At 39.1% G+C, this 27,889-nt stretch overlaps 1 protein-coding gene across 1 annotated transcript in view; it reads right to left on the bottom strand.

Annotated features, from left to right (window-relative positions):
• Positions 1-27,889, bottom strand: part of adamts12 (ADAM metallopeptidase with thrombospondin type 1 motif, 12) — a 159,615-nt gene that overhangs the window by 3,892 nt on the left and 127,834 nt on the right. The window contains exons 16-23 of the mRNA XM_041234881.1: positions 27,287-27,428; positions 20,568-20,694; positions 18,194-18,404; positions 11,323-12,309; positions 10,496-10,648; positions 7,164-7,337; positions 1,297-1,443; positions 176-329 (exon numbers count right to left, since the gene is read on the bottom strand). Coding sequence (XP_041090815.1) covers positions 176-329; positions 1,297-1,443; positions 7,164-7,337; positions 10,496-10,648; positions 11,323-12,309; positions 18,194-18,404; positions 20,568-20,694; positions 27,287-27,428 — 2,095 coding nt within the window. The remainder of the gene's footprint in view (positions 1-175; positions 330-1,296; positions 1,444-7,163; positions 7,338-10,495; positions 10,649-11,322; positions 12,310-18,193; positions 18,405-20,567; positions 20,695-27,286; positions 27,429-27,889) is intronic.

Raw genomic sequence — 27,889 nt, 5'->3', positions numbered from 1 at the left:
AAGTATGTTCTGGTTTCTGATTAATAATGTCCCTGGCATGAATGATGAGCAGAATCTGTGCCACATTTTCCCAAGTTAGCTGGTACTTTGAGAACTTTGCGAACTAATTATACAGAATAGCCAGACAAAGAGTTAAGTATGTAAATATCTTGAGAGGAAACTGAACTACACTTACCTTTATTATTTTTGCACTTATGATGGTTACATTTCTGGAGAGCTGCAGGTCTTGTCTTCTCTTCACAAAAGCTGCTGTCTTCTACTTTCTTGGATTCCTCATTTACACATTTCACAATCCTGTGCTTCACACCCCCGCCACAGGAGGCTGTACACTGACCAAAAACAGCCAAACAACTATGTCAGTAACATACATCCCTCACCTTGGCTGTAAATACAACATTAAATCTGCCTCCAAAAAATAGGTGAATACAGTATGTACGATAGGTACAGTGTGAAAATGCACAGCGAGTGTGATGTAAACACATAGAGAGGAGAGACATGGCACCTCTTTATAGATCCCTTCCCTATCTTTCTGTTTTTCTATTCATTGCCCTAGATAAGTCAAACCCAGACTAACATCGGCTTGTAAAAGAATGTCCATGATATTTTGCTATTTCACTCCAGACTGTACCTGTAGAAACACTATGAAACCTATAGAAAATTGCATTAGGTGAATTCAGCCAACAGACTCTGTTTGCAATCTCTGTTTGCAAGTCATGCTTTTGACAGTCTTGCACTTCCTGGGTCATTTCACCTGGAGGGTGTAATTGTCCCCACCTCTTTCATTGGCTTTTTTCTTGTTGGAAACCAACCAGCTGCTTCCCCTGTTGACTGAAATGTTTTCAGCCAATGACATGCTTTGACCCAGAAAACACTGCTGTGCTTAAATAATGAACAGGCAAGTAAAGCAGTAGCAGGCTTCCTGGAAGACAAGGTAAGCAAATTGGAATCTGCCTTTAACCTAGTGTGCAGTACTAGATGTCTGCTTCAAAACTGTGTATATATAGTGAATGGAAGTGAAAAATTGGTAAGATTTAAAATCATTATTTTGTTAGTTACAATTACTTTAACCTTTAATGAAACATAACACTTATTGAATATATTGCAAAGCACTTGGCAAATCAATGTTTCATTGTGGAATATTTAACCCTGGAGGTACTGCCAACATCTACACAGTATTTCAGTTATTATAAATCTGGTAAGTGTAACTAGATTTCGTGTAAGTGTAAAGTCAGATTTAGTTAACTTTAGCTATTGTGTTCCTATGTACATGTTTTCCTCTTAACAGCAAATACTTACCTCTTCCCAAACATCTGTGACCCACTGGGTACAGGGTTGAATATTGCAGGGTTCAGTACTGTTAGGTCTTTCTTTCATGTTGCAACGATTGTATTCCGGGCAATAGACAAGCCGCTCCAATAGACCAGCCCCACAACTCTTTGAACACTGAAAAAAAAAGATAATTAATACTTTTAATTATAAGGAAATGTTGGTCTGAGCAGAGGTTACCCAACCAAGGCTGGAAATACTGATCTTAACTCTTTATTTCCAATTCCAACTATACCTTACATACTTTTCTGTGTAGGGTTTTAATTACAGGGTGCCCTTTTGCCCTTAACCAGGTCAACTAGAGCCTGTTTTAACACAATTGGCAAGTTTCAAACAGAACTATGTTCACATATCTGCTGAATGGCATGGAAGCTCCCATGTTGAATACCATCACTTAATCAGTTTTACAAAATGCAACTCTTTTTTAAATCGACTAACCTATCAATAGCCATTTAAAATGAGACGTTCATCCCACTTCACACTGGGTTTGAGTCTATAATCAAGTTCTTATATACATATCTCAACAGTTCAAATTATCACATTTTGAAACTCACATTGGTAAACGATTATCGTTAAAATAAGATTGCAATTAGAATATACATTATAAACAGCACCCAACTGCTAATTAGACTAATTAGACAGTAATAAAATGATGATTTGGATGGCATTATTGATGAGTTTGGTGATAAAATGAGTGATCAGGAGAGGATTTATCATTATCCATGACTATGAAGAGGTATTGAAAAATACAGCGAACAAGGGGTGGGGCTTGGCTGTAGATGCAGTACTGAGTGTCCTTTTGCTATGCAGTGCCTTTTAAACCTGTTTTACTCTGAAAAATTAAACAGCATGTGTAAAATAAACAGTGCGTGTGAAAATAAATTGGACCTGACACGTCTGACAAGCGCTGAATAAATGGACCGCAAAGGATTAATAAATCTAGATACTTTAGATTTTTACTTTGCTTTTTTCTGTGATAGTTCATGATTGCAGTCGTGATTGAATACTTCAGCCTTGACTCCATTTCATACACTTCAGAAATCAAATTGGTTTGACGCACATAAAAAGGGCATAAAGCGCAGGGACACTGGCAACAAGACTAGCAAACACCGCGGGTCTGCTAACTGTGTGCCAATCGCAACTGCTACAGGACCTGTCTGCCCAGCCTTCTCCTCATATTATTAATGAGCTGAAGCTGGTGAATGACCAAGCTATTGGACGTAACCTGGGAACCCTTGGGGTCACGCGACGCCAGCTATGACTCTCCCAGGCCAGGGTCCTGGACGCGGACAAAGCGTCCCTGCTCAACATGTTCATCTCCCCCGGCTACATCTTTGGGCCAGCCATGGAAGAGATGCTGCAGAGGTCTCACCGCATGAGGGAGTCATCAAAGCAGCTTGCAGAGCTGCTTCCTTGACCCACTTATACCCAGCACCAGAGGCAACAGCGATGGAGACCCAGAGCTGCTGCTCCACAGACCATTGTGCGCACTGTCCTGGTGGCTGCTCCACTTGGGCCAAGCAGGCAGTACCCATGCAAATGACCCTCGGCAGTGGCGGGCAGTGCCCGGCAGAGACCCCAGCAACTCCCTCAACAGAGGCAGTGCCAGCCGAACACAGTCTAGCAGGCAACCCTGACGGGCTTCGGCCTCAGGCCCTGCACCCATTCAGCCAGCACCACCTTCTGGCATGGAGGCAATGCACCACTAACACAACCATCCTCCTCCCTTCCAGGGGCTTGTGAACACTTTGGTGTCCGCCCCTGCACAGGCTTCTGTCCTCACGCAAGAATTGAATGCTTTACTCACAAAGCGTGCAATTTGCCTTGTAGAACCCTGTGACAGGGTCTTCCTCGAGTCACGCGTGTGGGTCGCCGCTGTTCAAGCATACAGAGAGACTGAGGTTGGTGTTGAAACGCCGGCACAGGCGCGCAGGATTTATTAACAAAAAACAGAAAGTGAAAGTAAAATAAAGGCGGTCATGTGACATTACCAGCGATGGTAACGCACAGAGGACAAATACAGTAAACCGTACAAAAAGTGCAAAATAAAACACAATACCCCAAACTATAACTCAAAAGGTGCCCTGAAAACGGCAGTCCTTGCAGCAGCCCCGATCACAGCGATCGCCATGCTTTTATCTTGACGCTCTGTTGAGACACGCCCACCTGCCTGCTGGAACAGCTGATTGCTTTCAGCTGCTGCTGTACGCAGACGGGTAATCGTCCCCAGCGGAGCGCCACAGCAGCTAAACAATTAAATCAATTGTAACAATTAACACAAAAACATACAATAAACTACATATTTCACTGTGCAAGGCTTACGCTTTGCCACAAACCCCCATGTTAATAGGAGGGTTTTTACTCAAGGTATTGTCTGGTACCAAAGCGGGACGACGGGCTCCGTCCCATTTTGAATCTCAGAGGCCTGAACTTATTCCTTATTCCAATATGTCCTGCCACTGAAAGTACCTCCTCTTTGCCTTTCAGGGTAGCATGTACGATTTCTGTGTTCTGCCATTCGGTCTGTCTCTTGCTCCCAGGACTTTCTCCTAGTGCATGGATGCAGCTCTGGCACCCCTGCAGCTGCAGGGGGTCAGGGTCCTCAATTACTTGAATGACTGGCTCATCTGTAGCCAGTCGTGGGAGCAAGCCGTGTCTCCAGAGCCATGGCTCTAGTGACGGAGCATCTTACCCTGCTGGGGCTCACACTCAACCTGGAGAAGAGCTCCCTGCAGCCGGTACAAGTAACGTTTTTCCTGGGGATCTGGCTGGATTCCCACTCCATGCTCTCTTTCCTATCAGCCGACATGGTAAACACATTGCAAGCCTGTCTGTCCCTTTTCCATCTCAGACAGTCATTGCAGGTGGTGCTGTGCCAACGGTTGCTAGGTCTGCTTGCCGCAGCCTCCTCTGTCTCCTCCATATGCGTCCCTTGCAGGCACGGCTCAAGTAGTGCATCCAGCTCAAGACAGACACCGCCGGCTGACGGTGTCTCGGTCATGCTGGTGTGCCCTGAGCTGGTGGAAGAATCCTTGCCACCTCAGTGAGGGAGTAACTATGGGTGTAATATACCAGAGAGAGGTGCTGACCATGGATGTCTCCAACCTCGGTTGGGGGGCGGTTTGTAATGGCAGGGAGACCCGTAGGATCTGGACTGGCAGGTAGCAGTCCACCCACATCAGTGCTCTGGAATTGAGGGCAGTGCACCTAGCCCTGCTCCATTTTCAATCAGTGCTGCAGGGCAGGCATGTACTAGTGCACCTGGACAATACCACTGTCGTGGCATATGTCAATCGCCAGGGGGGGCTACGGTCTCCGGGGTTGCACCAAGCGGCATTCCAGTTGCTTACCTGGGCACAACCGCTTTATCTGTCCCTCAGGGCAGTCCACCTGACGGGGGTTTGGAACCAGGCAGGAGACCTGCTGTTGAGGGGCGCCTGCATCCCCAAGTGGTAGCCATGATTTGGCACAAGTTCGACAGCACGACAGCCGACCTGTTTGCCTCAGAGGAGTCCACACATTGCCCTCTGTGGTTCTCGACTCAGAGGCGGGGGCCCTTTGGGAATCGATGCCCTAGCCCACAGCTGGTCTCAGGACTTGCTGTATGCATTCCCCCCTCTAGCGCTGATTCTGTCATTTTTGGCGAAAGTAAGGAATGAGGGCATGAGGGTCATCCAGGTTGAGCCACACTGGCCCAGGAGGATATGGTTTGCCGCTCTGAGCCAGCTCACTCAGGGACAGCCGTGGCAGGTCCCGCTACACAGCAATGTTTTCAGTCAGGCTCAGGGCCGTCTGTGGCACCTGGACCCCGGGTCAGTCCATCTATGGGTCTGGCCCCTGAAAGGGAGCGTCTGAGTGCCCTTGGGCTCTCAGATGCCATTATAGCCACAGTACATAATGCTAAAGCCTCTTCAACAAGGTCTCAGTATTCTTATAAATGGAGGATTTTCCAGGAGAGGTGCTTGGCGAGAGACCATGACCCCACCCCTCCTGCCCAATGTCGGTTATTTTACAGTTTCTGCAGGACCTCCTAGAGGAGGGTAAATCCCCCTCACCGTTGAAGGTGTACCTGGCTCCTATGTTTGTGTGCCTTGTCAAAATTGACTCTGTGTCTCCTGGAGCTCATTTTTTGGCAGTGCCAAAAAAAGGGGCTAGGTGGCTCCACCATCCCCTTAGACCAATGGTTCCTTCCTGGCATCTGGACTTCGTTCTACAATCTCTTACGAAGGCTCCCTTCGAGCATTTGTGTTCAGTGAACCCTAAATACTTGTCTTTTAAGACAGCCTTTCTCCGGGCCATCACGTCAGCCAAACATGTAAGTGAGTTACAGGCCCTTTCCATAGAGGGTTCCTGTTTGCATTTTGCCAGCAGCGGTGATAACATTACTTTACGCACTAACCCAGCTTTCCTGCCTAAGGTTGTTTCGCAGTTTCACTTGAACCAATCGGTGGAGTTGGAGGTGTTCCACCCGCCCCCCTTCTCCTCTGAAGCAGATCAGAGACTTAATACACTCTGCCCTGTCAGGGCGCTGCAGTGTTACATTGATAGGTCTCAATCATGGCGACAGATAACCCAGTTATTGGTGTGTTATGGGTTGCGTACTCAAGGTCAGGCACTCTCCAAGCAGCGTTTGTTGCATTGGATAGTGGATACGATCCAGCTGGCTTATGAGCTGGCTAACCTACCCTCTCCAAGTGATGTGACAGCTCACTCCACTAGAGGGACTGTAACGTCTTGGGTAGTGTTTCATGGGGCATCCCTACCTAACATATGTAACACTGCAACATGGACCACATCGCCCACATTTATAAGGTTTTACCGACTGAATGTGGCTACTTCAGCGGAGCCTTCTGTGGGGTCCAGAGTCCTTGATGCAGCTTGCCCTCTTGCGCAGCAGCTTTCCAGTTAGGCTCACGCCAGGGCAAGGCTTGTGGCCTCTTTGGCTCACTGCGACAGCTTGGGTATACATTTCCCAACTCGTAATGGTTGACATTTTCGAGATTGAAAGGGAACGTTAGGTTACTTACCGTAACCCTGGTTCCCTGAAAAAGAAAAGTCAACCATTAAATTTGTGAGGTCGCTAGCTCGCCTTCATTGCCATATGGAATCAAATGGAGAGTATTTTTATAATGAACAAAATAACGTCTCTTACCAACAACTGTTTTTAATTCAATCACTTTGTCTCTTTTTTTTTCTTTTTCTATATTTTGTTGATAGCTATGTTTTAATATATGTATCTTTATAAAGGATTTCTGGGGCCAGCTTAAAACAAAGGATTTCTCTTCAGGTATTGCAAAATATCCCTGGAGCTATTTAAAAAGTCACGGGACTGCAGTGTGGTAGCCATATTAGGTCAAAGGTCAATTCCATTATTATAAAACACATGGGTTTATCTAACTGTGACAATGAGGTCTCTGCACCAAATTGTTGATGAGATATGGTCTCAAACTGGCAGCAGCAGTGAAAGGCACAAAGAATATGTTTTTCTTGTAGTATACTCATGATCGATTGACTGGGAGAATCACAGAATATGTACTGAGTTTGAAGACAATCTTTTTTTCATTTTTAAATCAAGATTAAAAACCTATTTGTTTGACAAGTAATTGTATTTATTATTATTATTATTATTATTATTATTATTATTATTATTATTATTATTATTATTATTATTCACAGAAGTCACTTTATAAATCCCTATTGTATTGTATACCCCAATATGGCAGTCATCTTGAGTCAAATGTCAAAGTTTCCATAACGCTGAAAATATGAAGTGTGTGAAGTGGTTATGAGATACCAGCCAATCTAGAAGCAGTGGCGGCAGATTTGCAAATTCTAACCTCACTCCATGGTGTCTGGTGCCATTCCAAACAGGATTCCTGATTGCAAGCCAGGGTAGCAGGAGGCTTGTATCCAAGAGGCTGACAGTGGAAAGGTCGGAGCTGTCGTGCTGTCTGAGCATCTATGCATTGCACATCTCGTGATTTTGTGCCACCTTGGCAGTTTTCAGAGCACTGTGGAAACAATGAACATTTTTGTATTACAGCACCTTAAGTACAGAGCACATTTCTAGTAAAGACGCAGAAAATACAAACCCACAAAACTAGGGAAATTCAGTTTAGGTTTTTACACAAGAGACATGTCCTAAACTAGTGATTGCAGCATAGACAGTGGAAGTGTAGAGTCTCCCCAGGTACCTACATGTGTAATAGTTGGCCTACCTCCACTATTGAATAAGCCAATAAAATAAATATAACCAAATAGAAAAAATATAGCTAATTTAACTTATTATATGTGCAAAGTACTGTGAATATTGTTTTTTTTTTTTTCTAATTTCACACTCTTGTATTTCTTTGACAAAGTAAATATAGTTATTGATTCAGATGCAGCTACTGTTACTTCCAGACACAACTTGTATAGGAAGTGGAGCACTCTGCCTGCCTGACAAAGTGCAGGGAGAACACTGGTAAGTCATGCTTTTAAATAATACACTTCTATGTTTCTTGTCAGGTGCTTTAAACATTTTTATTTTACAAAGTGTAGTTAATTACGTTCAGGGTGTCTTGATAGACACTTCTATCAAGACACTTGATAAAACACTCACATCTTACATACCATGTATATTCAGAGTACTGTGCTCACACATGTTCTGCTACTGTATGTGGTTTTACTAATTTTTTTGCTGTACACTCAACAGTAGGGGACACAGACCAACAACTACACACATGTGTACCTAGGGAGATGTCACACTTTTGCTACCCTGTCTCTATAATAGTTATGTGAAAAAAAAAAAAAAAAAAAATCAAGGAAAAACTACAGGCATGTTAGGATTTTGAAATCTATAGAAATGTAAGAGTAGTTTAGTAACCCTAATCGGCATATATTTATTATCACTAAATATAATATTTTATAGTAAAATCTACTTTATATAATAACATGTTGGATTTCAAAAGAAAACTAAAATGGGAACTTAAAAAAAGGAGTACCAATGATTTTGATTTCCATTACATGAGAGTAGATGTTTAACTTCATGCTGATTTGAACTCGGCTCTTGCCAAGATAAGCACCAACTAAGACGTAGCTTTACAGTAAACTAATGTGATCCATCTGCATCTCCATCCATTTGCATTGTTTTCGATTTGATGATGTAGATATCCTTCTGTCAGGTGTTGATTGCTGAAGTGTAATGCTGGCTCCAGGGATCAGCTCATTTTGCCTCCCCAGCGCATCAGCACAAACAACGGCTGCGATGCTGTCTCCGGGGATCAACCCAGTGTGGTCTCCCCAGAGCATCAGCATGACAACCATCTGGATTGAGCTAAGTAGGGTACATCTCTGGGGTCTTTAAGTGGGCACCTTCCACCCTCGGTGTTTCGTTGACTAGCCCACGACACCTCAAGAGGGCTCAACAGTGATTCTAGCATCCCAGCATTACCCCCCTCCATCCCCCACTCAGCTCAGCCCAGCTTACTTAGCTGTACATCAGCATTGCTTTCTTTCTATTGTGCTTGAGATCCCCATTCAGAATCTTTCCGTTTCAACCACAGCCAGTTGTTGCTCCTTTCTGCTGCTTCAGACAAGTTCTTCACTGTGCAACGCATCTCTTGGCCACTGAACCCGACGTCTCAGAGAAACCGGGTTGTAGAGTGTGCCACAAATCCTCGACAACCCGCCTCCACTGGGAAAACTCGGACTCTCCATCCTCGTTGTTCCGCTTCAGCAGCTAGTTGAGCATACTGAAGTTTTTTCCTCTCATAGGCCTCATCCACAGCATCTTCCCATGGCACTGTTAACTCTACCAGATGAACAAGGCGTGCTGATCCAGACCACAAGACAATGTCTGGTCAAAGGTCAGTGGTGGCAATCTCAGGTGGAAAAATAAGCCATTGACCAACATCTGTCAGCATCTTCCAATCTCTAGCAGCTTCCAGTTGTCCTGGGCAAGGCTTGATTTTAACACCTTTTCTTGGTGGTTACTCTCCTGGATGGAGGAATATTGTCTTTTGTGTGTAATGCTTTGATGGAACTGGTGGCAACTTATTGATCAGGTTATGCTTGTCTTCCAATGCTAATGCCAAACATCGCAGCACCCGGTCATGGCGCCAAGTAAACCGTCCTTGGCTAAGACCCACCTTACATCCTGTCAAAATGTGCCTTAATGTTGCAGGTGATGAACACAAAGGACATGAGGGATCCTCACCCACCCAGAGGTTTAGGTTCTGTGGTGATGGGAGAACATCATATGCTGATCTGATGAGGAAACTGATCCTGCTCTGTTCCATTGTCCACAGGTCTTGCCAGCTGATCTTGTGTTGTTCCACACTCTCCCCTCTCATCCATTCTCCCTGCTTGGCCTGGGAAATGGCCTTTACACACCTGATCCTTTCCTCCTGCTTTTGCACCTCATTGACTACCAGCTTCCTCCGTTGAGATGGGGCTGCCTTGTGCCATGTAGGAGGAGCTGAACTGAATAATATAGATTTGAAATTATACAAATTTGCAATATAGATTTTATTATTATTATTATTATTATTATTATTATTATTATTATTATTATTATTATTATTATTATTATTATTATTATTTTCACCCAGTCAGGGCCCAGTTTGGGCCCAAGGCTTAAAAAGTACACTACCCATGACATTACCTGTCACACCTTTGAAGAGGAAAAATACCTGTTATATTGACTCACTAAACCAACAGGTAACAAACCAGCAGCTATCTGGTCACTATTACATTTTTTAAATAACATTGAAAATACAAAGCCAGCATCATTCTGTCATTGAATTTGATCAAGATAAAATCTATAATGAGATACGGTAAAAAATTAAACATAAAAATACCCACTCTTTAGTGGTGTGTGTGGTCACCAGTTTGTGCCCATTCTCTTCTCTGTTATACATGAAGAACCAACAATGAAAGCCTACAATGTGCTCAGAGCTCTCAACACACCCAGTAGTTACACTAAAATGCATATACAGATGTTATTATGTCCTGGCTAAACAGGAGTAAAAGACTAATGGAAAAACACCAGATTCAGCACTCAAGGAAGTGCCATCCTGGCTTCCTGTGGTGGACTTGCACCCTATCCATATCAATAGCAGGTGTTTTTCTTTTGGTCACCACCGAAATGCAAAATGAAAATGATGTTGAAATGGGCTAGAATACTTACCTTACTCCAGTTTCCACTTTTCCAGGTTGTGCATGGGCGGAGATGACACCTTCTGGCAGGGTCTGGTTTTTTGATGTTTTCACAGTGAGACTCCTCATTAGTGCTGCACTTGACTGTTCTCCAGACTGCTCCAAGTCCACAAGTTGTAGAGCACTGGCAGAAGAACAAGACCCTTTGATCAAAGATTAATTTCCAATGACATACGGTTGTTGATATTGTATAAATAACTTAATTTACAATGCTATTTCAACCTAGAAATGGGAGTTTTTGTGAACACTGCCAACGCTGTAGGTCTGCTGTAGTTGGTGCCATTATCTGTGTTTACCAGATTTGTTTTTCCCGCCATACTATTACAATAAGCACATTATTAGGGAAGACGGAGCTTAGGTTATCAAATAATTATATTTAACACAAAACTAAGTTTGTCTTTTCTGGTCACTGCATCTTTAACAACAGGGACATCATTAGAAAAGGATCAACTCTCCAGAGCCCTAGACTGAATGAAAGGGATACGCAGATCAGAACTGAGGTAAATTCGCAGAAAAAAATATATTTTTTAATCAGATTTGAATAACATTATTGTCTGCAAATTGCATTACCAAATGTGGTAAAAAATAGAACGAATTGTAGATGTAATTATTTAGAAATCCATGGTCAATAAAAAGGTTTGAAAATAGAAAAATTCCACATTACAGCTTGAAAAAAAATAAAAATAAAATAATACACTTGTAAAAAGGTTTGAAAATGTAGCAATTTAACTGAAAGCAGGATGATAAAAAATCAGTTCCTATCAAAGCAGTAGAATCAAAGGAATATACAAGACTTACCTTACTCCAGTTGCCCACAACCCAAAAAGCATAATCTTTTAAATGGTCGTTGGTGTCAAAGTTTTTATTGTCTGTTGTTATGGTAAAGAAGTCTCCCTGTGTAGCGCTATAACCTTCTGGGATTTGAATGGTAGTGGTTGATTCCCCCTGATCTGCCGTGTTCCGTGGTTTAGCTTTTAAGACTTTAACTTTAGGAAAGGCAGTCACATTTGTATGGTTACTTTTTGTCATTTCTGCATTTGGGTGAATTATTTGAGTAGTTACAGGCACTCCTGTAGTTGTACTTGGCATTCGTTTATGGTCTAGTTTATTGGCAGGCTTTCTGGTAGATGTAACTCGATAAGATGGGGATGCATCCACAGAGTTCCTGGCAGAGGGCAAACTTGGATCAGTAGTTTTATAATAGTCTGAAGGACTAGTATTTTCCTCTGGTGTTCCATCCACCTCACCAGAGACAAAGGTAGCGTCATCTGTAATGTAGTCATAACCAGGTGTTAAGTTTTTCAACATCTTGTCTTTCAATGAAGGGTTAGGTGGTTTGCTGCTCAGTGGTCTGGGAGACTTTGTTGTGCTTGAATTATCAAAAGTGATGAAGTTGTAATCATAATCTTCACCACCCAAGTTATCTTTTGCAATAGTGCCTACACTATATTGGATAAAAGAAGTTGCAACAGTGGCTGGTTGAGTGGTGTGAAAAGGCCGACCAGTTGTTGTTATGGTGAGGTTATTCCTGGTCGGTTTGGGCCAGATCATTTTTCCAGAAGGAGCACCAATGGGCTTTTGAGATGGGTTTCGGGGTAGGCTTTCATGGACTATTCTTCTTATTTTTGGAAACAGAGGAGAAGGATAGTTCTTATCAGAAAGACAGTTCTGAAGACCACACAGCGATTTGGAATTTGGTTTCTTTGAAATATCACAAGCCTCTTTAGCGGTTGAAGGACAAGTCACTCCTCTGGTCCGTATTCCTCCCCCACATGTAGCTGAGCACTATGAAAGGAGAGAGGTTGAGTCAAAAATGTCGATTCCTGCTTGGAAATAACACATTTTAAACTCTGAACAATACACAAAAACCAAGTACTAATAAAGTGAAAACACATGAAAGCAAAATCATTTGAAATGGATTGGCAAACTTCTATTGTCAAACAAGGTTAACAAAGTTATCAAGGAAAACACACAACCTGCATGCTGTCAATAAGAATATACCCTGATAATCATCTAAATAAATTTAAAGTAGCTTACAGATAATATAGAATCTCAATTCATACTAAATAGGCTTGAGTGTAAATAACTTTTTTCTATAATTAATATTATTTTTCAAGCTACTGTACATATTTGTTGTCAAGATGACCCTGAATAAAAGACATAGGACCTCATTCGCTAAATGGCGGTGTTTTGGACATTATACTGCATGAAAAAGGAAGATCACTTCACGCAGTTTCATCCAATAAATTAAATAGATGCAAAAATACGGTGGCGTACCTTGTGTACAGGGAGTTCTATCTCGACTGCTGCCCATGGCACAACGGATTCTCACCAGCATTTTTCAGGACAGTAGAAGGACCAAATATCTTGAGAACTGTTCAGCATGTTTCTGTGCCATGCAGCAAGGCATTCATGGAGCAAGTTTTCAGTTTAATGTTAAACCTTTGGAATGACGAAACAAATCGCCTAGGTGTTGAAGTGTTCAAAAGTGAGCTGTGCATAAATTTGCAAAACATGTTGCCGTGGTTTAGTGCATGAGGCCCATAAATGATTAGGGAACAGTCTTGTTATAAAGAGCTCTTTATCTTACCTCTTGCATGACACCATCACCAGGCTTCATTTGATATCTGTTCTTTCAATGGTATTTATTTTTTTATTTTGTGCCATATGATCATTCTGTATTGTAATGACATTCTACTTTACATTGTGGAATAAAAAGTTAGTTAAACGTTGTAGGAGAGAAGAAAAATCATGCCCTCAACCAAAGGGCAATACATGTACAGTATGCGCCTGTGGCCAGAAAATGTTGAGGGCCACAGGTTTCCAGTATTGGCCAATAAAGGCATAGTTGTAATGTAATCAAGTGCAGAGTTGAATCACACATCTATCTGGGTAAGGGAGGGAGTGCCATAAATCTGGGCAATATCCTTCAGATAAACCACTGCTTTATCCAGTCTGTTAGCTGCATCAGTGCCAATGCTGTTTTTCACTCCTAATTCTAAACTTGATCTAAACAAATAAATCATATTAACTGACCTCTACTCTAAAAACTTTTTCAGTTGTGTTTTGTACATAATGACCTTACCCCTTACATACTTCAACATATTTATGACTACAGCTTGTCAAAGTTTCCATTGTGATTATATAAACTGATTTACCAGTTTAAGATTTGTGTTCACAACATGATTCATGTAACTGACATAACTGGGTCAATACTGTCATTTACACTTTACACCATCATCATACAGGCGCGTTATATCTTATCACTAACATTATACAGATGTCTGCCACTGCATTCAATGGAGCTTTGATTAATGTGACAGATTTTTATTTTCTTATAGTCGCCAATTCTTTTTTTATTAATTTTTCCCAATTTAGAATGTCCAATTATTATTTAGGCTCAGCGCACCGCTACAACCCCTGCGCTGACTTGCAGACTCACCATGCAGCCACCTCAGAGCTACAGTGTCACAGCACTGGGCAGCTTACAGGCAAGCCAGCAGGCGCCCGGCCAGAGTACAGGGGTCGCTGGATGCGCGGTGAGCTGAGGACACCCTGACCGACTTAGTGCATGTTCTAGGACAGTGCTGAACAGCATTGCACACAACCTGAAAGTTTACCAGGAATGGACACAAAAATATTTGACTGTTTATAAAATACCTGTTTTAGAACTAGTATTTTCTATTTTTATTTCAATAGGATTTTCAGAGACTATTTCTATTTTAGATACTTTTTAAGAATGGAAAACTGTTTTATATATATATATATATATATATATATATATATATATATATATATATATATATATATATATATATATATACACACACACACAATATAATATATATATATATATATATATATATATATATATATATATATATATATATATATATATATATATATATATAAAAAAAAAACATTAAACAGAATAAATATATATTTGTATACATATTTGACTTATGTCTGAACAAATATGTAACATGCATGTTTAGGTTTACTTTTGTTTGGAGACCTTGGAACAGGAAACAGGAATAATCAGGATGAACCAATCTGAGATAAATAACCGGTCCAGCTAATTCAAAGGAATTTCGACCTCAGTAAACTTGTGGCAAATTCATTTTAATGTTAGGAAATGTAAAGCATTGCAAATTGGGCATAGAAATCTATGTTATAAGTATACAATGAATGGGATGAAAACGGGGAGATGACATTGAAAGGGATCTTGGGGTTATAGTGGAGTCATCATTAAAAGTATCTTGCCGATGTGGGGAGGCAATTAAAGGCAAACGGAAAGTAATGCTATATTGCAAAAAGCATGGAATCCCACCTAGAATACTGTGTGCAGTTTAGGTCACTGCTACAAAAAATACATCATTGCACTCAAGCAGGTACAGCGAAGGGCAACTAGGCTGATCCCAGTACATAATGACATGAGCTATGAGGACAGGTTAAAATAATGAGATCACTTCATCCTAGAAAAAAAAGAAGGGAAACAGGGGACTTGACTGATCTTTAAAATCATAAATGGTATGGATAAAGCTAACTCAAGATACTGCTTCAAATTTAGCACCGAGAGAACAATAGGGTACTAGAGGAAGCTGAGTAAACAGAAGGTAGGAAGCACTTTTTATTATAGAGAATTACAAATGCATGGCATAGCCTACCAGGTGAAATGGTAGGATCTAAAACATTGGGAACATTTAAAAAAGACAAGATTCTGGGCTTTTTAAATTAGTTCCCCTCTATAGGGAAAAATAGTAGTAACAAGGGACAAGTTAATGGGCCAGCTTTTCTCATGTTCTTATTTGTAGAACAAAAATAGAGGTAGCAAGATTCGATATAGTGCTATTATTCATGAAAAGAATACACTTGACCATGTCCTTATTTATAATGGGTTTACATGGTTTTATAATGGGTTTTTCAATGTGCCGTGCCAAGGAGGGGCTATGCTAATATTTCGGATATCACGCATCATAAGAATGTGCATTGCATCAAAAATGGTGTTTACAACGATTTTGTCAGATTTGAAAATGACACAACAGAAGCGTTATCATTTTACTCTCCTAATGGTGGCTACCCAGGTTTATAGCATTTGTAATCCCTTTTCTATTTTATCTCTGAGGATGGTTAAATGTAATTATTTGTTAAATGTTTCTATTAAGACTCCCCCATAGCACAAAATTGATTTGTTAATGTACTGTGCTGCATTTGTAATTATTTTAAAACTACGTACTATTAATAGGTGCTCTGTTTCATGGCTACCCCTCCTTGCTTAGAAATGCGACCATAGCTTCACTATAATATGCACTTCATTCATTGTAAAACTAAATGGTAAAAGCTGTACAATTCTTAACTCAAAATCTATTCATTTTTAAAGAAAGGCTATACCTACTATAATTATTGTTAGAGAACTACCAGTTCTTTTGTATTAAAATACAATCCAACAGCGGGATCTGATTCAATGATCTGAAAGACCGCAAGCAAAGGGTATATATTAATGTTAATATTTGTAAAAATAAATAAATAAATGCAAAGTATAAACAGAATAAGCTGTTTTGAAATTATTCAAATAAGTATGTTGTGAAATTTCAGACAATTATGGAGAAGCACTGATGTAGCTTTGTGCCTTTTTTCTGGTAGACTTTTTTAATGAGTTCCATTTTCTCTTGCGTTATTTATTAGGAAGTTGTGCCATAAGCATTAATAACACAAGATCTGCAACAGGATTACAGTAGATAAGAGAGTGCATAAGGGAGTTCAGAACCTAGAAACGTATAGTATGACTGCAGAAAAATGATATTCCATTCTGGGTGCAAGAAGCTGTCATAAACATAACCATTGATAATTCATTTGTAAAAACATAACAATGTAAAATGATTTCTGAAACAAATGCTGCAAATTCTTTGGAAAGGGGTTAAAAAATGTTAAACAGTGAGTTAACCTTGATGGAAACATGTAGTATAGAAAGGGTCGACAAATAAATATTACATGATCACAGATTTGAGGATGAAAGAGGGACTCTGGGATGATACAATCATTTATAGGATTTAGTTCAACACTATGTATACCGCTTTGTGCTTTCAATTGTATTTTTACTTGCTATTCAGAAGAGCTGGACAGATTAAGACAGACAGAGCAAGGGCAATTCATTCATTAAATATGTAGGTAAGCGTTAGTACACAATTTTAGAATGTATTCTTTTTTTTATTTCACTTAAAGTATAATGGCAACTGAAGTGGACAAGAGGCTAATACTGGTCACAACTGACAAAGTAAATTACAAATGATACTTGTAATCTCACCTTTTATAAAAAAAAAAAGGACAGAAGGGGCACATTTACACCTTATTATAAAACACTTATAAGAAAACAATTAATTTTAGGAGTTCAAAATTTACACTAAGTTACAACACTGCATATTCTGTTAAATGAAACCGCTTGAATTGTTTTTGGCCACACCTTTTGAAGGGATTTTGAATCTATATTTAACAGATAAATTAATCACCCAATATGGTTTTGTTCTACACTCACCAGAGGGCGCTACATGTGTATAAATGAGCATCTCTGACCACAGGAGACTGTTTTACTTGGTTTCAAATATTAGGTTTACCTTGTCTACTGTCTATAAACACTGATATTCAAATATGTGTATATAAAACATTACACATTCTTTATTGAAATAACGCTGCTAGAGGGGTGTAAAACATGACTTCGATACAGGATTTGAAGATTTAAAACATCTTAATACATAGGTCTCTAAATATCCTTAAATTATTTGGAGTATTGTCTACAGTATTTCTGCTGTGTTCTGGAAATGTGTTGGTGGTGTTTCAGTTTCTATATAAGTAGTGTGTTTAGCCTAACCAGTTCTCACACTATGTACATCTATGTGGTAAAATGCTTTATAGTCACGCTATGGCGACTCTGTTTTTAAAATTAAGTTTAAACCATAAGTGTCTCTCATGACTCTTGGAAACAAACGTGTTTATGCTTCAGGCTTGAAGACTCTCAACAACCAGAGGCTCTGGCCTGTAGGGATTTTCCACATGCAGGAGAAAGACAGACAGTGAAAATGACAGAGGCTGACAGAGTATTACTGTTGAAAGTTACCAGTGTTATCAATGCTGTAAGCTTCTTTTGCATGGAATAAATATGATGCCGAGGTTATTTGTGAAATAATGTTGGATATCTTTTTTTTTATCTTCAGGCATCTAAGAAAATATTGCATAATTATTTGTAGAAAGCTGCCCAAGGTAAAAGGTTTTTTTTTTTTTCAGCCTCCTTAACTTTTAGCGACTTCTGCTATTTTAATAATCTTTTTATAGTTTTCTGCACTGCTGTTTTTCGTGTACATTAAATAACGTGTGAGATATACAGTATGCTTGTTCTTGCACTGACTCCCTTTTACCCATTGCAATGCAAGTGTTTTAGGGTTAACCATTTCCCATGATGTTAATTACATAAAGAGTGAGAATTTCTCAAACTACTCCAATAAAACCAAGTTGAGTCTATTGTTTAAGGCTCACATTTTTACAATACTTTTTCCATGCTTTACTACATTTTTATTTTTGTTAGTGCTGAAATTTAACTTACACTCCAACTTAACATAAATCAATTTACATAATTCTTGGAATTTACACAAAACAAGGTGTCATAACAGATTCTTACCTCGCTCCAGTCATCCACAGTCCAGTGTGAGCTGCACAGCACATCTCTATTGCAGGGCACTTGGGGCTTTGGCTTGAGTAGGTGCCTGCACTCTGAAGGCGGCAGTGCCTGTTCTTCAGCCCCAACTGTTCGAATACAAAAGACTGTGCGCTTCTTGAGACCAGCAGGACCACAGGTCATGGAACAGGCCTGCCACTCCCCAACCCACCACCTGCGAAAGGGTGACGATTATAAGACAAAATTCCAAAGATGTCTGTCCAAGACTTTTTCAGGTATATGACAAACTTCTCTGGATTCTCCCACTGCATGCAAATAGACTTTGTGTGATTTATATCAGTGTAGCAGGGAGAGATCTGTGCTGACTCTGCTGGCGTGTTCACAGTACTGCAGGAAGAGGGCGGCAGTCTTCCAACAACCGCCTGTGAGTCACGGCAGTGACACAGGGAGGTGGGAAGGTAGGTGTGTGGACTTTCCCCCTCTCTGAATGGCTGAGAGGCGAGTCTTGGCAGATTGCTAGCCCTATAAAAAAATGCTCTGCTGTTTCCGCAGCTCTGCCCACTTAGACGCGCCGAGAGTGCAGAAGCTCTGATTCAGGACCGGGAATCAGCCGAAACAAAGAAAGAGTTTCACAGCGAGACAGAGAGAGCGGGGAACCCTTGGGCAGACCCCGGCGTGTTGTAAAAGAGCAGGCTAGTTAGCCGACAGAGTAGGACGGTGATCCGGGTCGTGCGGGTAGCGGCGACCGGGATAACGCTGCCGAGAGCAGCACCTTTTATTTGTAGTTTTATTACTGTTTTATTTTCCCTTGTTCTTTTCGCCTTCTGTTTTCATTATTATTTCTTTGAGCACCTGCGAGTGCACTTGCTGTTCGCGTACCAGCTGTGGTATTTCCGTGGTGCTGTCTATCATCGTTGATAGGCAGCCCACGGTCAACAGTGCCCTCTGCCGGAAAAAGCAAGAACTGGTCTCAAATAAAACTGGACACCTGTGTGGTGTTTTCTATTACACCTGTCTGTCTCCTAGTCAGTGAATTACCCACACCCCTTACACAATCAACAAGTGTTTTTTCATTGTATTTTCAATTTCTTCGCCTTTTCAGTTATTGGTCTCACCTTTCTGGTTTGGTAGTACCTGTTGGGCAGTTTACATGTAGTTTTCTTTTATGGAAATACATTCTCCCTCAAAATTGAAATGAACTAAGCAATATTAAAATATGGGAGAGTACTCCTACAGTATCTCTCTCTCTCTCTCTCTCTCTCTCTCTCTCTCTCTCTCTCTCTCTCTCTCTCTCTCTCTATATATATATATATATATATATATATATATATATATATATATACACACCACAGTATGTTCCATATGAGATCTGTTCAATTAAAACTATATGTTTTACCTACTGATTATAGCCACTTTCGTATAAAGGGAACATAAAATGCATGTATGTTTCATATCAGCATACCTATTGAGATATTTTGGTGAGTGTTCCAGTTTGCCCTTGCGCAACTTTTCATATCATGCTAAAACTGTGTTGTTTTGAAGAATCGCAAGTGCACCCTGCCTTATTTGGCCACCAAAAAAATTAAACCAAAAAAGTGAATGAAACAAAACAAAAACCAAGACACATATACTGGTACAAAAACAACAATAATAGATAGATCGATAGATAGATAGATAGATAGATATTTCCCTATGAATCAGGTTTAAGGGATTTAAATTGTCTATAAACATTGTCTATAAACGAGATCTTCACTGCTGAAGTCTCATGAGCATATGGTTCGGCCGTAGTTTTTGGCAAATTTGTGCTGCTTTTTAGTGTGAGAAAGCGATTTATCCACCCTTTTAGCTGTACCATTTTTTGGCTATAGTATGAGGAATATGCGTGATATGGGCTGCTACGTAACATTCTCACGACACTGGAGAAAGAATTTGGAGTTTCCAAACTGCATGTAAACCAAGCCATTGTTTCGGAGTTCTTGTCACTGTTTGGTTGAATTTCTATATGTACTTTGAATGTATTATTTCTTCTCTAGTGTACAGGACTGTGCTTGTTGTAGTGAATGACAATGGCGACAGTTTATTTTAAAATGAAGCTCCCCACCAGGGAGTATCATGATATAAGTATGTATGTTATAGGATTTTTTTTTTTTGCATGGCCTTACAAATGCACATGCAGATTATTGCATTCTGTTTCCTTGGCAATATTCTATATATATATATATATATATATATATATATATATATATATATATATATATACAAATGCAGCAGCAATTGTAAATAACTAAAAAGGTTGACAATAACAATACACAACTGATCTCTGAAGTCTTAGATGTGAATACAACTACAATACTACTTATTTCTGATTTAGCCTTACCGTGCTGGGCAATCCTGGTTTTTGCACCTCTTTTGCCTGCCTTCGGGGCGTGTGTCTGGGTTACAGAATGTCTCTTCCACCACCCCACTCCACTTCTCTATGCATCGGACAGGCTGCCGTTGAACTCCTGAAAATCAGAAACCAAATGACACTGAATCTCATGGAGGTGCCCACATAACTGCAACAGACTCTAATGGCAATAACATGTTTGACATAATGTATGCATACTATGAATACTATATTAACCTGGTAGGAACTGGGAGATGAAGAAAAGCTACACATGAAATATAATTCCTTTATGTGATATTTTAAAATAGACCTGCAGTAGTTTTAACACTTGTTCTTGTGGTTACGAGAAACAAATACTTTACTAAAACACAGTCCATGCCTAATAATAACCCTTCAAGGAACCCTCAAGGAAACAATATTTTAATTCATGTTTTGTTAAAAATGGTTAGTTTGATGAAACTGAAGTTTTCCCCATATATATATTTATACTTCTCTTTACCTGCACGCCTATGAACCAGTGCACTATTTGTTATAATATCGAGAGTTTATCAGATTATAACTGTGCATGCAACCAAAATGTCTATCAGATGCGATGATAAAAGTTTGTGAAAATTGGTCCAAAATCAAGACAGTTACCATGTTCACCGTGTAGAGTGTGACAAACAGATGAATGGACTGGCACAATCAGTGCATAAAGGCCCCTATTTTTTTAATAACCTAAAAACTATTTTGTAATTAGATATATGAAGCATTATTCACTTTTGAAAAGAAAACATGCTGTGTCCATCCCACAATGTACATTTTAGGGTTAGAGTTGTACTGATAGTAATCATTGTAGACTCTATTGACCTGTGTTATCTTTAACACTGCAGAATAGACTTATTTCAGATCAGATTGATCACTTATTCATTATATACAGTAATTCAATATTGGTAAGAATAGTAGAAATGTTAGGGAAACATCAATGACAGTTTGTGGTTACTATCTAATTTATATAACAGCTTAAATGCTAATTTGCATATCTAGCCTGTATTAATAAGCTTTAATGCTTAGATAAATGAATGTTCAGCTTGGATATTGAAATCAGAGACTTATATCAATTAATTGTTTATTTCACTGATCAGAGATGGATTCTAACCTTTTTAAACCATCTACTCAGTATATTTGTTTTTATCTTATTAATCCATTAAGAACCTTAAAATACACCAAAGCTATTGCTCAGCGTAAATAGTTTAAGGATATGCACCCTGTGGGTTGCAATCAGATAAACGCAAGATGCACCTCTTGATATCTTCCCTACTTACACATTTTTCAGTATAAAGTAGGTACATGGGTCATGGAAGGAAATATTTGAAGCGTTGATAAGAGCTCTGTGGTAATTTTCACAATCGAGTTGGTTTCAAATCTCAATCTTGCCCTTCCTCACTTAAACAAAATTATCTGTGGTTTGCTAGCAGGTTTTTTTTTTTTAAATGGACAGTTTCTAGATATAAAATGCTATAAGTTTCACAAGCATTTTCTTCTAATTGGGAAAGAAATAATAAGGGAATAAGTAATACTTTCATACTCCATTGACCAGAAATTGGTAGAACACAGCTGCTTGTGTATGTTATGAAATTTAATATCCATCATGTCAAACACCAACACAATGCTTTTCTTAAGGTCAATTTACAATTCTCACTACAGAGCAACTGCTAAATGCTCAGACGTCAAAAGCTATGCTACAGAGATGGATGCTCTACTAACTTGTCCTTTAGTCCTTCTTCGTAGTCATATCTGTTGTAAATGTTAAAGTAAATATCAGAATTTGGACACTCTTAAGTTTTACTAGTAAATGTCAGCATTTACCAAATAAGGTGGTACATGTCTGAATGTATGAAGAAATAGACTGCTTTTCACACAATTACAAGTTAATCTTATGATTTACCAAAGCATATTGGCAAATGCAGGTATATCATTGAATAATTTATTTATTGCTGCATATAAATTGTCAAATAAAAAAAAAAAAATCATTAATGTTGAAGAATATATTTATTTCTGCATACACATTTTCCATTAACAAAAAAAAACACTGAAGTTGAAAAAAATACGCATTTCTGCATATCAATGTTCCATTAACAAACAAACATTAATGTCAAAAAAAATATTTATTTGTCCATGCACATTTTCCATTAACCAAATAATAATTAATGAGCCTACACTAATGAGCATTTTAAACTAGTTCAACATGGTACTGAACAACATTAAGATCCACTGATGTAGAACAACATTCTAGTAAATTTTGTATATAAAACAATTCATAATGGTGTTGAAGGATATGCTCCAAATATGTAGTAGTTTGAAAAATAGCATTCTGTTAAATGCAAATTAAATCATTAAGACACACAGGACTCCTGAAGCCTTACAATGTGTGAAAGTGAGATATTAGGTCATTAGCCAAAGGCACTGGGTTATTCTTGAGATTTACCGTTATCATGTTTAAGAGTGAAGAGTTACGTCAGCTAGATCAGTTACACAGTAACCCTTTCAGTGAATAATGCTATTTATAATTTTACTATCAGATTTATTTTACTTCGGGTAAACACTGAAACAAAAATAATAAATGAACACTTGGGGTACAAATCAATTTAGAAAACAAGTTTTGGATTGCAAACATCTGTGTTACTGTGTCAGAATTTTCTCTGCTTTAATCAAAGGCAGTGCATCTCATTGGCTTGAGTTATAATAGACTGCTAGAGAAAAGCATTCTTGACACAGTAGGGTGTTTCGGCACATTTTTAAATTAAGATACTGTAAACAAACAACAATCTCATTAAAATGATGAAGGTGTTTTGATTTGTAGACTCATGGTGTGTACAATGCTGTTTTATCTATGGATAAAATGAGGATATATCAACCAGGCCACTTTTAATTAGTTTATAGTTTCATGGATTATGTTGTGTAGAAAAGCTTTTAAAAAAGCGTTTCAAAAGATGAATTGGATCAATATGCAATCGGTCGACATGCATTGCATGTGGAATTGCTATTCTCAGTATGAATACATGTCAGATGATTGTGTAGTTGCATTAATATGTTCTACTCTATAACTGCAATGTAGCAAACCAGTAGAGGAAAAATTACAAATTAATTTATTGGATCATATAAAATAAATGATCACAGATTGAATTTAAAGAATACTACTCAGAAACCTCTATAGCAGCAATTTTTATTTTTTTTTATATACGATAACAAAAGTAAAAAGACACTGAACACTGATAAAAAAATGACAATTACTATATATGCTACAATAAAGAGTATAAATAGTTTAAATAAACTGTATGTTATAACCTAGGCTATGCATAAGTTCATATAATATGTGCAGTGTTAACGTAAATTAGGGTTGGGTTTTTATTACATGCAATATTCTTTTGAAGATGTACAAAAAAACCCACATTTGATATTTAATGTTTGAATGATAATACTCTTTTCTCACCCAATAATAACTTCTTGCTGGTTATCAGCAATAATCTGAATACCCAAACAGTTATGTTTCACAGAGACCTCTCGGTCCAAATTTGGATAATAGATAAGTCACTTTATTTATTGATCTATTATCCATGTGCACAACACCTTCTATTGACTGCACAACAGCAGTCAGATCAATTAAAATAGGCACATCACATTTCAACACAGGGTAATGATTTGTAAGTAATTACATTCATTTGCATTAAGTGTCTTGTTACAAGTGCTTTTGGGTTCTCTCTCATGGCAAGCTGTCAAAATGCAATTAAAGTTGTATAAATAACTTGTTTCATCACTTGATATTACTTGACCAACTATTATACACCAGCAAAATATTTAAGGACAGTTACTGTAATTTCTCTTTATACATTTACAGTAGCATGAACACAGTAAGTCTAAAATGTATAAATATAAAGGTAACACTTTAAAATGATGACTGGAAATGTATAATGAATTCCGACTGAATATCATTATAATAATACCTAATATCGTATGCACTTCGAAAGTAATTCATTTTGAATTCACATAATCCAAATCCATAAGATTGTTTATTTAATTTTTGAATGGCACTAATACATCCTAAAAAATTACTTTGCTGTTAACTTGCTCAGCATACAATTTTCTTATTTAAAAAAAATATGTGAATAATATGTGTTCCTCCAGCTGAGCATCTACTCCCTCATCTCCATGGACCAGACCTCTTCTCACTTCTCCATCATCAATACAGCTGGCTGACAAGGCAGCTGGTAAAACAAGGTAAACTTTACAAATGCATTCAAGGTATACCTATCCCCCATTCACTCCGGCCTCTCTTTGGTGTTTGCTAGAAGGGCCAATATCTCTTCACCACCCAGGAGTCTTTTCTTTTATTCTACCCAGATCGCTTTCGTCTGACGCAGCTGCCCAGTTAAGCTACTACCAATGCTGCTGTCATCTCCAGAGCCAAAAGGAGAGGAACTGCTGTCATCTCCTGAGCCAAAAGGGGAGGAGCCACTCCTGTCTCCAGTGCCATAGGGAGAGGAGCCTGCCATCTCTAGAGCCCGAGGGGGAAGATCCACTGCCATCTCCGGAGCCAGGGAGAGGGGCCATTGCCGTCTACAGTATCAGAGGGGGAGGAGCTGGTGTCATCCCGAGAATCAGAGGGGAAGGAGGAGCAGTCGAGGAGATCACAATCACCACAGCCTGACCACCACCCCTGTGCAACATTCAGGCACCTGTGAGTCAGTTCTCTCGACCCAGGCTCCCAGACCCGGCCTTTGTGTCTGGACCTCTGGTCACTGGGCCTGACTCCCAAGTCAATGCACCACCAGGCACAATTGGCCACCTGGTCTCCTGCTCCACTCCCCCTGGTAGCCCAGACGTCACTGCACAGTCGCCACAGCTCTGCCTGCTGCTGTACCCTCCTGGTTGACAACCTGCACTCCCGACAGGCCCCGCTACGTTGCACGGGTCCCCTGTCGCAAAGTGTTTGTTAATCTGTCTTATTTAGAGCCAATGAATCTGTCTTATTTGGAACCAATGAACTCTGTCTAAACCCTGTTGACTATTCTATCTACATTCTGTTAAATATCGGTATCGTAAGTCTTGAATCACTTTATTAATACATGTTATATTTACGAGAATGAATATTGCAGGACTAAGACGTCATTAATAAATATAGTCAATGAAACCACAATCCTTCATACAGTGTAAACATCCAGTCCACTAATCATAACAAAAAACAACTGAGCTCACTTGCAAGTTGCAATGTAAACACAGACCTAAAAAAAACAGAAATGAAAAAAAATAAAATAAAATAAAAAAATAACTCCATTACATGCTCAGACAAACTCAGTACATTTGCTTCCAGGTAAAAGTGAACAGCAAGCAAATTTATAAATTGTTTCAAACCAAAGTAACTGAGCTGAGACAGTTTGTAATGAACCCACGGTGAACTCAACCTTAATAACAAAGGACACGTGAATAAGTTGCCTCCATCTAGGAAATGCTTACACAGAAAATCAACAATAATTTTCTTTCTAAATTGACAACTCAACTCAGAACTGATTGATCTCAATCTCCATGCGTCTCTTAATTTAACAGCATTTATTTTTTATTTTATTTTTCATTATATTTCTCTGCGTCATCTGCCTGTGGAACAGATGTTCTAAATGTTAACTACAGAAGAATTTCAATGTAGTGCATTCTGTTGAAAAACAATTCAATTAATATAGTGTGTAGGCAGTTTATAAAAGGTCAACAATAAACAAGCAGCACTGTTTTTTATGTGCATTACTAACTAAATGTTACTTCACAGTACAACCATAGGTCATTCATACTGCTGTTGAAATTGCAGAAAAAGTGTTTGAAAAAATTGGCTTAATTGCTAAACTAGTTAAGGACTCCCATTTCTTAAATAGATGACAGGTTGGTTTGCGTGGATATGGACTCAATACATTTGCCACTTTTCTCCTTTTCAACTTTTGCAATGTGAATCGCCACTGTCGCACATATGCAGCGCATGGGCTTGTCAAAAACACAAACACACACACAATTCATTGACATGTACACATCAAACGAGAACACCATAATGCACATGTACACAACAGCAAATACTGTGGGGCTGATTTACTAACTGGTGCAAGCCGGGGCTATTAAATGAAATGATGCCAATACCAGTTTGAGATTTACCATTGCAGCATGCGCATTCTTCAAGTAGAATAGCAAAACTGCCACAAGGCAAAAGTCATAGGAAAAATATGAAATGACAATAGAACAACACATAAAGTATTCTCCATGTTGGGCATGATGAAAAAAGATTTTCCAGAGAGAACTTCCACTCTAGTAATCACCAAGAGAGCTGAATGCGTTTGGAAAAGTGCAATGTGAAATCAACAGAACTCTAGCCTGGATGAAGCTGTAAGTGAACCAAGCAAACACATTTTTGAATTCACTTTAAAAGAAACTCAACTTAAGTGAACCACAATTCAAATCACTTGCAAGTGAACTATGTGTGAAACTAAACTCAGTGTTCTAAAGAATCATGTTTCATATCTATTGGATAAGCTCTAATCTCTCTCTCTCTCTCTCTCTCTCTCTCTCTCTCTCTCTCTCTCTCTCTCTAATGCATATATAAATCACATGACATTCAGACTGATCCCTCCACTATAAACTATATATATATGTGTGTGTGTGTGTGTGTGTGTGTGTGTGTGTGTTTTTTAAGTTACCTGTCCCGCAAGTGGCAGTGCAGTCAGTCCAGGCTCCATACTTCCATATATACTCTGGTTCTCCAACCTCATTTTCTTTTTTCTGGTGTTTTTGTATAGTATACTCATATTTCACTCCCAGGTTTCTCTCCTGGAAAAGCAGCTAGAAAGGAAGTGTATAGAGTATTTTATTTTCTAATTACAAAAGGACATACTGTAGGCATTTATATGTACGGTACGCTAATGTGTTAGCGTGCCAGCCCTACCATTTTGGTAAGGGCGGAATGTCTTGTCAAAGAGACTCTGGCAGCCATATGTGAGAAAATGGAAACAAATGGGTGGCTCAATGCTGTAGTGTTCCACAATTAGTGTTCAGCTTTAAACTATAGTTGCTTGGTGTCTCTTTCCTAAAATGCTATACATCATTGTCCACTCCAGTTTAACCGAAACGAAAGAACCTTAGTATGTAGTTTGAAGTCCAGTTTGTTTATATACCCCCTTGCCACTGTGTCGCCCTGAAACCAAAATACTGTCATTGTGGAATTAGATCACATCAGTAACAGTTTCTCAGTAGTTATTCATAACAGGAAGCCAAGGTTCATTACAGGCATACCGAACATGTAG

The sequence above is a fragment of the Polyodon spathula genome, chromosome 2 (genome assembly GCF_017654505.1).
Source record: "Polyodon spathula isolate WHYD16114869_AA chromosome 2, ASM1765450v1, whole genome shotgun sequence".
NCBI lineage: Eukaryota > Metazoa > Chordata > Actinopteri > Acipenseriformes > Polyodontidae > Polyodon > Polyodon spathula.
The sequence above is the reverse complement of the archived record's forward strand: the minus strand, read 5'-3'. Positions and strand labels throughout refer to the sequence as shown.